The sequence below is a fragment of the Bubalus kerabau genome, chromosome 21 (genome assembly GCF_029407905.1).
Source record: "Bubalus kerabau isolate K-KA32 ecotype Philippines breed swamp buffalo chromosome 21, PCC_UOA_SB_1v2, whole genome shotgun sequence".
Lineage (NCBI taxonomy): Eukaryota > Metazoa > Chordata > Mammalia > Artiodactyla > Bovidae > Bubalus > Bubalus kerabau.
Window position 1 is genome coordinate 4232637 of NC_073644.1, and position 13083 is coordinate 4245719.

Consider the following 13083-nt stretch of genomic DNA (forward strand, 5'->3'; position numbering starts at 1 on the left):
TTAAAAAAAATTTTTTTTCTATAGTTATTGTTGATAACACCCTGCTCCCTGGCAGCCAAGAAACCACTGGCAGATGGATATTCCCTCATCACTACGCACACCCCCAGCCTGCCAAGCTAATTCCTACAATGCGGTCTTGCCTGAACTTACCATGAGGCCCTTTCCCCTCGTCGTCCTGCTGGCTGCCACAGAGAGAGTCTGCACCCTGATACACAGGGCAAATTCACTCAAGAGAGTGAATACGGGGAGTGGGCTGCTCAACTAGACAGCCAGAATATTGGGGAAAGAACCCCTGAAGGCCTCTTAGACTAGAAGCTCAGGGAAACGGATGGCTGATGTTTACTGAGTCCTTACTATGACCAGGTACAATGTAGGTCTGTAATCTGCATCATCAAAGAAGAACATCTTAAAAGAAACAAGCAACTAGGGGGAATAAATGCAGCGTACAACAGAAAAACGATGCTATATAGGCAGTTCTCCCAAATCGATAAAAAAGCAAATGCCTCAAATGACAGATGAGCAAAGACACTTCACAAAGGAAAAAAAAACAACTCAGAAAATCACGTTCCACCACATTAGGAACTCCAACGCTTTCAACACACACTTGAGTGCCCACTGCGTGCTAGCAGTGTCCCCGCGGGTACAGAAGCAGAGAGGCAACAGAGCCCCTGCGATACACAGCTCAGGGACTCACAGGACACTCAATGGGGAAAGTGCTAGGAAGACAATTAAGGAAGTGAAAAGACTGGAAGTGACAAGACTGGAAGTGACAGGAAGGGTTTTCCTGGATCATCAAGGAAGCTGAGTCTCAACAAGTGACACCTGGATGAAAAGCAGCCAATCACACAAAGGTCTAGGAAGGCAGAGAAGGGGCTGTGGAGCTTGGAGGACTGCAGGAGGGGAGAGAGCCAGTGTGGCTGGAGCGAGTGAGCCTCACGGTCTGGGGAACGAAAATGAAGCGCTCAGTGAGCAGAGGAAGGCAATGAAAGGTTTTAAGCCTGGGAATAATTTTCGTTTTCAAAAAGGACTCTTAAAACATGCAAATTAAAATAACTGAAAAAAATTAATTCTTAACATCTGGCATAGCCAACAGTCTTGGATACCCAGGCACTCTTAATTGCTGTAAGAAAGTGAACAACTTTTTGGGAGAATAATTTGTGAAGATGCATCAAAAGCCTTTTTTTTTTTTTTATAATGTAATTTAACTTTAACCACAGGTTCTAATTATCTCATGAAAATTAAAAATATATGTAAGATATATCTACAAAGATGATGATCACCATGCTATGCTAGTCACCCAAAACGCATGGAAAAACCTTCATATCAACAATTAAAGCTGCTTAATTCATGATGGAATACCATATCATTACTAAAACCAGGAAGGCAGAAGACCTCTGCTTAAAGCAAATGTCTGGAGAAGCAGCAGTCACTACTGACACCCGTCTTGAACACTTCACTCCCTAATCAAAGGGATACTTGTCTTCACCTCTCATCGAATCCACAAACAGCTCCAATTACTCTCAATTCCACCATGGGATATCCTTAAAGCAAGCCACCTATCACTTTAGATGATTTAGGCAAAAAGTACACAATCTGAAACAGAATTAATATTTTTCCTCTCAAAAATTCCTTTTTCTTACTTCTGTGTAAAAGCACCTCTTTTAAAAGTCAACCAGAAAATGGATATTTATACAAATTGCAATTAAAATTCAAACCACCACTTACAGATATTATAACCTAGTATACAAAATGAGATTTTTAGTCTTTTTCATTAAATTCTTTTAGTGATTATGCTGCATTTTAGCAAAAGTCACAATCTTATCATGTTTAATGCTAGAAAAGCAGTACAATGAGAGTCTGAAAGATAATGAATATAAGCAACATCATGTTTAGTAACCTCAACTTCAGAAAGGGAGCCTTTGAACTGGCAAGCAATTTATTCCATTTCCAAAGCAATTTTCCTATTGTATTGAAAATTTTACCTAAGTATTTAAAAACAATAAGATGATGAATAATGGATTTTTTCAGAGACAAGATAAGCAGAGAATCTTAAGTGTCTTTGTTGCCTGGTGTCATACACACTTAATTGGTTTGTCACTCAAGAAAAATCAACGTTTCCAGCAATTAAGTATAATTCTGGAAACATATTTTTTTAAATGAGTAAAAACAATGTGAACAAAGGACAGAATGGATGATCCCGAACCCAAGAGTCCACTATGCTAAGAACTGACGACAGCTCTCTCCACTGCGGCCAAAGGTTTAAAAAAACCAGGAACTTTCAACAAAACATTCAAGTACTGGAAGGCACATAATTTACATGTATCCAAGTAAAAGTAGGTCAGCACAATAACTATCTTAAACTCACATCTTTATCTTAAGTCCAACAGCCTTATTGTTTCCATTTTGATGAGAAACATTTCTGAGAAGTCAACTGATATTAAAGGGAGAAAAACACTTAAAATATGCTTACTGCTTAAACCTTCTTTAAGAAAAATAAACACTCCCTCTCTGCCTACATGTTAATAAAGCAGAAAAACAAGGCAATGAAATGCTATAAAAAATGTATATTTTCTTCATCAAGTACAGCTTCCAAGTTCAACTGTGTTGTGATGAGTCATTAATAAGCAGCAAAACTGTATGAACTAGTGAGAAATTAGAACTCCTTCCCTCCTACAACAGCAGAGGAGATGAACAGGGGAATAGTTTTAAAAAACAAAAAAAATTAAAGGACCAGTGCTGGAGCAGCATGCCTTGACATCAGGAGCAAAAACAAACAACAAGGACAAGAGTCAGGCTTTACTGACCTATGATTCCTCTTATAGAATGTTCTATAAAAACTGAACACCAATTTCTTGAATAAGAAATTACACCAACACTATACATATATTGAGACAAACTTCTGAATTAGTTAATGGTGCATGCATGCTAAGTCACTTCAGTCATGTAACTCTGCGACCCCCTATAGCCCATCAGGCTCCTCGGTCTATGGGAATCTCCAGACAAGAATACTGGGTTGAGTTGCCATTTCCTCCTCCAGGGGATCTTCCTGACCCAGGGATTGAACCCATGTTTCTGTCTCCTACATTGGCAGGCGAACTCTTTACCACTAGCCTCCAGAGTTAATGGTACAATATTTAATGTATGTAAATGCCAATCTAGAAATTTACAGACAAGCAGGCCAGTTAAGCTAAGGACACATACTCCAGCTGCCCAAAAGGTGCTATTCCAATCACCAACTCTATCTTCATGCTAATACTGTCAGTTTAGAAAGTTAAGCAAAATATTTCTATTTTGGTTAAGTATAAAGAATTTTATAAACTTGCATGAAATAGTTCTTTTAAAGGAAATGTTATGTATTATAAGAATATGTCTCTGATTCCAAGGAATCCTGGACCTGGGTACTTTGATAAATGCTATCTTAAGAATCATTCTGTACTTTAAAAAAAGCTTTTAATTACAGACCATCACAGAAAAGGAAAACAGTAAAATATCTATTATCATAATAATTGTAAAATTTTTTAGATTCAGAGAAAAATGTGTGTAGACACTCAATGAGAAAACTAACACTGAAAAAAAAATTGTATTTCCTCTACCAAGAAACACACTAATATTTTAGAGATAATCAGACAATAGCCATCTGTTCTCAGCATGAAAAGAGACTGATAAAACAGAAGACTTAAATAAGGTGTGAGTGTGTGTGTGTGTGTGTGTGTGTATGTGTTAGTTGCTTAGTCGTGTCCGACTGTTTGCAACCCCATAGACTGTAGCCCACCAGGACCCTCTGTCCATGGGATTCTCCAGGCAAGAACCCTGGAGTGGGTTGCCATTTCCTTCTCCAAAAGGAACTACAGAAAGAAAGAAAGTGAAGTCGCTCAGTCGTGTCCGACTCTTTGTGACCCCATGGACTGTAGCTTATCAGGCCCCTCCATCCATGGAATTTTCCAGGTAAAAGTACTGGAGTGGGTTGCCATTTCCTTCTCAATTAAATAAGGTCCACAGCTTTAGAGCACAATACCAACTGTTGTCCAGTTGGTGTTGTCCAGGATACAATCAAAATCACTCATACCAAAACCCAATAAACCTCAACCTGAATGAGAAGAGACTCAAAAGATACTAACATGAAAAAGATTCAGATGCTGAAATTATCTAACAGGAGTTTTAAAACATTCATCATCGAAGTGTTTCAATGGGCAATACAAACATGCTTGAAACATAAAAAAAAATTAGAAAAACTAAGCAAAGAAACAGCTAATATGAATTAGAATCAACTGGAAATTTTGAAACTAGAAAAAAAATAAGACTTAAAAACTGAATGGACAGGCTCAGCAGCAGAATGAAGGGGAGAGAGAAAAAAATCAATGAGCTTGAAGATGGAACAACAGAAATCACCCAATCTCAACAGAAAATGAACAGAACTCATGACCAAGTGGGACTAAAAGAAAAGCTCTCACAAGATTGTTACTAGAGTATCAGCAGAAGAGATGAAAGATTGTCCAAATATAAGTATTCAAATAAATAAATGCTGAAAACTTCTAACTGACAAAAGATTCAAGAAACTAAGTGAAACAGTATAAACTCAAATCTGTGCTAAGGCCCATAAAAAAATCAAACTACTGAAAACCAAAGACAAAGCTTGGAATTAGTGAGAAATATTGTACCTACAATGGAAATCATTCCAATGACATCAGATTTCTCATCAGAAATCATGGAACCCAAAAAGAAGTGACATAACATTTTTCAAGTGCTGAGAGAACTGTCAACCTGAAACTGCATATATGATGAAAATATCCTTACAGAATGAAGGGGAAATAAAACATCCTCAGATGAAGAAAAACTAAGAGATTTGTTTTCGGCAGACCCATCCTCAAAGTATAGCCAAGGAATTCTTAAAACAGAACAGAAACAAGAAAATAGTTTTGGTATACCAGGAAACAAGAGAACAACAGAAGTAGCAAAAATATTATAATAACTGTCCCTCTCCTCTTATGTTTTCTAAATTATGTTTGAGAGATAAAGCAAAACTTCTAACATTGATGAGCAGTTCTAATTGTACGTAAGGGAAATACATAACTACTTTCGTATATGTAAAACTTACATATAATTTTACAAGACACAAGCATACCTCAGAGATACTGTAGGTTCAGTTCCAGACCACTGGAATAAAGCAAATATGGTAATAAAGTGAGTCAAATAAATATTTTGGTTTTCTGGTACATATAAAAGTTATGTTCACAATGTACTGAAGTCTACCAAGTGTGCAATAGCATTATGTATTAAAAAAAGTACATGCCTTAACTGAAAAATAGTTTATTGCTTAAAAATGCTAACCATCAACTGACAATGCAGGGTTGCCACAAACCTTCAATTTGTAAAAAAAAAAAAAACAAAAAACAAACCACAATCCTGCAAAGCACAATAAAACAAGGTATGCCCATAGTTACATTACCAGTGGTGGGAATAAAAGGATGTAAGGTATACACTTTACTTTTTATTTTATTATACACTTTACTCAAATTGATGAAGTATCAACAGGAGTATACGGTGATGAGTTATGTATGTGTAATATAACATGTAGAACTACTGCTACACAGTGTTTATACAAAGAGACCCCATGTAAAACACCACAAGTAAATCAAAATGGAATTCTAAAAAATGCTCAAGTGACTGTTAAAAAAGGCAGGAAAAAGAAAAGAGAGAAACAAAAGACAGAAAACAGAAAGGAAAATGGCAGGTGTAAGCCCTAACTGATCAATCACTACACTGAATGTAAATGTTCTAAATGCATCAGCCTAAGGACACACAATAGCAGAGTGGATAAAAAGTATAACCAACCACATGTCAACGAAGAGAAACTCACTTTACTAAAAGCAGGTTGAAAGTAAAAGGATGGAAAATTATGTGCCAGGCAAACATCAATCCAAAGAAAGCAGGAGTGGCTATAATAATGTCAGTAAAGCAAACATCAGAGCAAAAAAGTTACTAGCTACAGACAGGGAAATTTCATAATAATAAAAATGTCAGTCCATCAAGAATATAAGCAATTTCAACATGAATGCACCAAAAATAGACCTGCAAAATATGTGAAGCAAAAACTGATAAAACTACAAGGAGAGACAGACAAATCCATGATTACAGTTAAGAGACTTCAACTATCCACTCTCAGCAACCAGACAGTAAACCAGCAAGGAGAGAAGAACTCAGCACCATTAACGAACAGGATCTAACTGCATTTCAGGACATTTCACCCAACAACAGCGCAAAGTACTTTCTTTTCAAGAGCCCCAGGATTTCTACTGATATAGATCATATCCTCAGTCACAAAACAAACTGCACCAAATTTAGAATAATTGAAATCATACAAATTGTGTTCTTTGATCACACACAAAAAAATCATGCTAGAAGATAACAGTAAATTTTCCAAACTCACTTCTACACAATCCACTGGTCAGAGAGGATGTCTCGGAGAAAATCAAAACACAAGAATTTGTTGGACACAGGTAAGTCAGTGCCAAGAGGGAAATTTACAGCAATAAGTATTTACATTAAAAAAGAAGAAAAGTCTCTAATTAATAATCCAAGATCTCACCTTAAGAAATGAGAAGAGAAAAATGAATATAATGTAAACAAAGAAATTAATGAAGTTGGAAAAAGAAAACTAGTAAAACATAAGTAAAGTAAAAGATGGATCTTTGAAAAGATCAAATCTCTAGCAAGAATGAACAACAACAACAAAAGTGAAGGCACAAACCACCAACATCTGAATGAAATAACAGCAAAAAGAAAATAGGGGACTACTACAAACAAGTCTATACACATAAATACAGCAACTTAGCTAAAATGAACCGACTGGTCATGAGCACAAACTATCACCATTCACCAAATATAAAACAGATCCTTTGAATAGCTCAATAACTATTAAAAAAACTGAATTTTAAATTGAAACACCCTAAAAAGAAATCTCTAGGTCCAGATGGTTTCACTGGAAAATTCTACCAAACATTTAAATAAGTAACACCAACTTTACAAAATGTCTTCCAGAAAGGGAAAGAGAAGAAAACACTTCCCCACTCATCTCATGGGGCCAGGAATCAGGGTAAAGTCTGGCCATCACTGCCACTCTACTCATGGAATTTAAGGTCTAATGAGAAGATGAGCAATTAGTCAAGTGCACTCTGTGCTGTGAGGGGAAGCAGAGTGCTGTACGAGCCTGGCAGGAGCATCTTGTTCTGTTCTGGCTAGGGTTGAAATCAAGGAAGGTATTAGAAGGCCACCTGATGTGAAGAACTGACTCATTGGAAAAGACCCTGATGCTGGGAAAGATTGAAGGTGGGAGGAGAAGGGGGCGACAGAGGATGAGATAGGTTGGATGGCATCACTGATGTGATGGACATGAGTTTGAGCAAACTCTGGGAGTTGGTGATGGACAGGGAAGACTGGCATGCTGCAGTCCATGGGGTCACAAAGAGTCAGACACAACTGAGTGACTGAACTGAACTGAATTAGAAGTCAAGTCATTTCAGATGTTGACACAAGTCAGGAATACAGTCACTGTAATAACGGAGATTTGTAAATACAAGAAATAGTTAAAAGAGTACAAAGTAACTGCCAGTGGAATGAGAGGCTGGGGAGAAGGTGACTGGTAGAGAGCAACAGTGACTATCATAAGCCTTTCACCACCAGTTAACTTTTTAAAGTATACATAAATGTCACCATGATAAAATACAACCAAAACCAACCTCACAAAATAATACAGCAATACAACTTTTAAGTCACAATCCATTTCTCTCTGTTCCTCTTCCCTAAAAACAACTATCAATCAATACAAACCCTGGAAATAAAGCAAGAGCCAACCAGGAGAGCTCTGGAGGGTGGTGAGAATGCAGCAATGAGAGGAACAGAGCTGGGAGGACTGGGGACCCAGAACCAGAGGAACACAATGGGAGGACACCTTATGAGACCCCACCCAACAGAAAGACACAGGCCCAGCACAGCCTACTCCATCCTAGCAAGAAAAGGCAGCCCAGGAAGGCCCTCACTCCCCTGAAAGTCCACCACCAGCAAGACAAGACTGACAAGCGGCCTTAGGAGGTAGTGTCCCACCCCACCAGCCTGAGACTCCCACATCCCACCCAGGGACACAGGGGCATCCAAGTGGCACTGGTTAGGGCCCCTGCCACAAAAAGAGGTTAGAGGCCTCAGACATCAAGGCCTTCCTTGATGTCTCCACGTCCCGTGAGCCTGAGACTCCCCTCTCTCACTGGGGGTGGGGGTGGGAGGGTGGGGTGAGGCCGGGGCAGGCAGCATCAACAAACACAGACAGCCACTCAGGAAATGGCTTCTATCCATGGCCTGAAATTCTTCTCATCTTCCTCAAGATGCCACAGCAGCCAAGGGCATGAGCAAAAACGATTCAGCCACACAGAGCCTCTTGGCCACAGTGGTGCTGAGTCTCCTCTCCCACCAAGACACACCAGGGAAGTCAGGGCGCACAGATGGAGAGGAGACAGCTACAGCCACTGTCCATCCAACACAGTCTCGTCACCCATATGGGATGACACCATCACCTCTCACCAAGAGACCCTGAGCCTGGGGAAATTCCTTCTCCTCGGCAGCATAGAGAGAGACAAGTACGAGTTCTGGTAGCACGACATAAACCAACAGACCAAAAATCAGCACAGAGGCCCTGTGAATTAAACTGTCGTTGGAACTGAGGCCAACAAAGGCAGGCCAGGACCTATGTGTTAAATCTAAACAGGGTTATCATCTGCTAGAATTAAAGATACCAATATGGCCCGCATTCGCCTAATATAAAAGAAAAAGTATCAAGGAAACAATCAAAAACTATCCATCATCCAAAGAATCAAAACACTGACAATGTGAATTAGAAAAGACAACCAACTGACATCAATCCTAAGATTAACTCAGATACAGAATGGTGTAACAATTATTTCAAGCACCAAACATAAAAATGCTTCAACAATCAATTTCAAATTCTCTTCAAACAAATGGAAATTATAAAACTTAAAAATACAACATTAGAAACAAAACCTCACTGGATGGGATCTATGTGAAAGTGAAAGTCACTTGGTAGAGTGAAAATGACAGATGACAGAATTAGTGAAATTAAGAACAAATAAATAGTATTTACACAGTCTGAACACAGAGAACAGACACTGGGGGAAAAAAGCCTAAAAGAATTAGGTAAAACTAACAAAAGATCCAGCATCTGTATCACTGGAGTCCTGAAAGTGGATAAGAGAGAGGTGTGCGTGAAAGAGTGCTTGAAGAAATTATTACTAAAAACTCCCTAAATTTTGTAACACAAAACCCAACAGATTCAAGAAGCTTAGTGGCTACCAAACAAGTTAAACTCAAAGAAATCATACCAAGATACTTCATAATTAAACCTCTGAAAACTAAAGACAAAGAAAAAACTTGAAAGCAGCCAAAGAAAAATGATGCATTACCTATGGAGAACATCAATTTGAATGACAGCGGACTTCTAATCAGAAACTATGAAAGCTGAACAGAAGTGGAACAAGAGTTTTCAGGTACTAAGATGTATCAACAAGAATTCTCTATCCAATAAAAACTATCTTTCAGAAATAAAGGAGAAATAAAGACATCATAATACGAAATCTTAAGACTGCCTACAGGAAGGTCCTAAAACAAAAAGGAAATTAAAAAAAAGAGAAACCTGGAACAGCAGGAAGGAAGAAAAAAACGAGCAAAAATATGGGTACGTTCAATAAGCTATCCTTTCATCACAAGTCTTATAAACCATACTTGATAATTTAAACAAAAAGTTTAACACCATCAGATACTCAGGACATGATTTTTTGTGAAGTTAATTTGTGCTTTTATTTGCCAGTCTAATTTAACTATAGTGACCTGCAAACTTTTTTTATCTAAAAAATACATTTTACAATACAATCCAACAAACACACATACATATATACGGACATGACATTTAAATTGCAGGGGGGGAAAGCGAAGTAAAGGAACCAAAATTTGTGGAAACCAAGTTTCCACAAATCACTCCATATAGTAAATACTGATATAAATACACTACGGTGATACCCAGAGCAAACACTACAAAAACTATACAAAGGCCTACCCTAAAAAACACTATAGCGATATCACAAAAACATTCAAGCAAAAGGAAGGCAAGAAGAGAAATATAAGAAACAGAAAAACAGATTAATAAAGCGGCACACTTAAACACTAATGTATCAATAATCACCTTGAATGGCCTAAATATACCAACCAAAAGACAGAGATTGACAAACTGAATAATGGAAAAACATGATTCAACTGCAACCCACTTCAAATTCAACACAGATAGGTTGAATGCTAATACGATGCAAACATTTATCCACAAAAAGCAGAAGTGGCTACACTAGTCTACTAAAGGAGACTCCAGAGCAAAAAAAGTTACCAGAGACAACAATAAAAGAAATATCTGCCTGAAGACATAGGGATCCTAAATGTATATATACCACATTCAGTGAAGTCCCTCAATCATGTTCGACTCTTTGCGACCCCATGGACTGTAGCCTACTAGGCTCCTCCATCCATGGGATTTTCCAGGCAACAGTACAGGAGTGGGTTACCATTTCCTTCTTCAGGGAATCTACCCGACCCAGGGATTGAACCTGGGTCTCCCACATTGTAGGCAGACGCTTTTACTATCTGAGCCACCAGGGAAGCTTTAAAATGTATAAGGCAAAAACTGGCAGATGAGAACTTTGAGGGAAATCTATTGTGAAAGAGGTGGCACATTTTCAAAAATATCTCCTAAAATCAACTACTTAGAAGACAACTAACACAGTTACTCTTATAGGTAATGACAGGGAAGAAACTCTCCATTTCAGGACCGAACACTAAAAATGGGCTCCTTACTAACTCCTCCTGTACCCTCAACAATTCTACAAGAAAAAATATTGCCTCCATTTTACAGCAGAGGAAATTAGGGCTTACAGTTTAAGTTACCAAAGATCAAACAGCTAGTATGTAAATGAACCAGGATTCAATTCAGCTCTGTAACATTATAATAAGTACTCTTTTGACTATATAGTGAGAAAGTGAAGTCGCTCAGTCATGTCCGACTCTTTGCGACCCCATGGACTGTAGCCTGCCAGGCTCCTCTGTCCATGGGATTTTCCAGGCAATAGTACTGGAGTGGGTTGCCATTTCCTTCTCTAGGGGATCTTCCCAACCCAAGGATTGAACCCGGGTCTCCCGCGTTGTAGACAGACACTTGACCATCTCAGCCACCGACTATATGGCCTCTCAAACAGCACAAACCAAAAATTATTCTAAAACTTGAATCCTGAAGCAACTGGGTACTAAAATCCGTACCTCTTCTGTGTGCTAAAGGCAGATTGCTTCTACAATCCTTCAGAAATAAAAATTTGACAACTATTTCCCCTTTTTATAGGTTTCTTTCCTTAACCATATCATATGTATCATAGAGGTAGTCTTCCCTTTGGGTAAGAAGTTAAATACGAACTAAATCCAACTAGGGTATGAGATTTCCATTTTAAATCAAAGGTCTCCACTTTTAAATTCTACAACTTTAATAACTGTGCTCACATGAAACAATTCAACCTTTCTGAATCTCCGTTTTCCCATTGTTAAAGAGCAAAAATTCTTGTCAACAAAAGGTACTTTGTAGATACACGTTTAAGTAAAAAGTGTTCTCAAGAACAAACTGAAATGTCTTCACGTGCTCTTCCCTTGTGAACTGACTCCCAACAAGGTCTGCATTTCTAAGCCTGACTAGTTTGTGTCTGCCATCTTCACGATCTTCCGGAGACGCTCAAGTTTCGGAGACTAACAACTGCTAGACGGGCGCCGTGGGACCCATGCTGCCTGCTCTGATAGAGGCAGCAGCCCCCGAACCCGAGACAGCCCCCTCTCTCCGGCGAGCCCGGCCGGGGCGCTCCGGGGCGGGGGACCTCTCGCAGCGCAGACGCCCTGCCCAGGTCCGGGCGCGCCTGGGCGGCCCCTGTCGGGCCGGCGAGGAAGGGCGCCGGGGCGGGAGGCTGGGGCGGCCCCGTCGTTACCTGCTGGGCCTGTCGGCCCCCGGCCCGGGCCCCGCTGAGCTGAAGTAGGCCGCGCGTTTACGGTTGGCCGCGGCCACGGCCGCCGCGCTGCGCACCGGGTACAGAGGGATCTGGTCCGCCATCCTCTGGCCGCCACCTTCCCGCCCCTCCCCGATCCCTATCGGTTCACCGCCTTTCCCCGCCCTCTCCCCTCAGCGCCAACCCGGCTGAGGCACCGCCCGCGCGCCCTGCCCCTCCACCGTGCGTCGAGGCCTGATGGCGTCACCACGTGTCGGGGCCCGATGATGACACCACCGCGAAGGTGAGGCGCGGGGGGCGGAGGCTTCCAAGGCCCCGCCCCCGGCGGGACAGGGCCCGGTGACGTCATTCTGCGGCGAGGGCGCGACAGGGAGGTGGCCGCGTACAGTGGCCCAACTCCGGCGGCGACCAATGACGTCCCTGGGCGGGGAAGGCCCGAGCGGAAGCCGTTTGGTCCAAGCTAGGCGAGAAGCAGGCCTTTCCTGAGCGCTCCTGGGCTGAGGCGCTGACCTGTTGGTCTGGAGTGCGGCGGATGCTGCCCGGCCACTGTGCCCCCCTGAGGAGGCCTTCTTGAGAGCCAGATGGAGGGCACTGAGGGCCTTGCCGCATGAGAACCTGGCCCACCTCCTTAGCGCAGTGTGCAACCTGGGCGCCTCGCCCGTGGGACCGGGTGACGGATGAAGCTGGTGGCCAGCGCCTTTTGCCACAATAGCGTGACACTCTTGAGTGTCTAGTTAGATAACCACCCTCAACAGCTGACACTGTTACACCAACCAACTAGATAACCACTGTCAACAGCAGACACTGTTTACACCAACCGGCTAGATAATGATTTTCAACTGACATTGTTAACACCAACAAGCTGGAACCACTCTCAACCGCTGACGTTGTACTCCAGCTACATAACCACTCCCAACAACCCTAAAGGGTGTAGTTTATTGTCTTACAGGCTTTAACCACTTTTATATATAACCCAGATATCCCACCCTAACATTCC

At 40.9% G+C, this 13083-nt stretch overlaps 1 protein-coding gene across 1 annotated transcript in view; it reads right to left on the reverse strand.

The window, feature by feature from the left end:
- Nucleotides 1-12267, reverse strand: part of ATP9B (ATPase phospholipid transporting 9B (putative)) — a 151780-nt gene extending 139513 nt beyond the window's left edge. The window contains exon 1 of the mRNA XM_055559422.1: nt 12069-12267. Within this exon, the coding sequence (XP_055415397.1) occupies nt 12069-12190 (122 nt within the window). The 5' untranslated portion in view covers nt 12191-12267. The remainder of the gene's footprint in view (nt 1-12068) is intronic.
- Between the last annotated feature and the right edge of the window lie 816 nt (nt 12268-13083).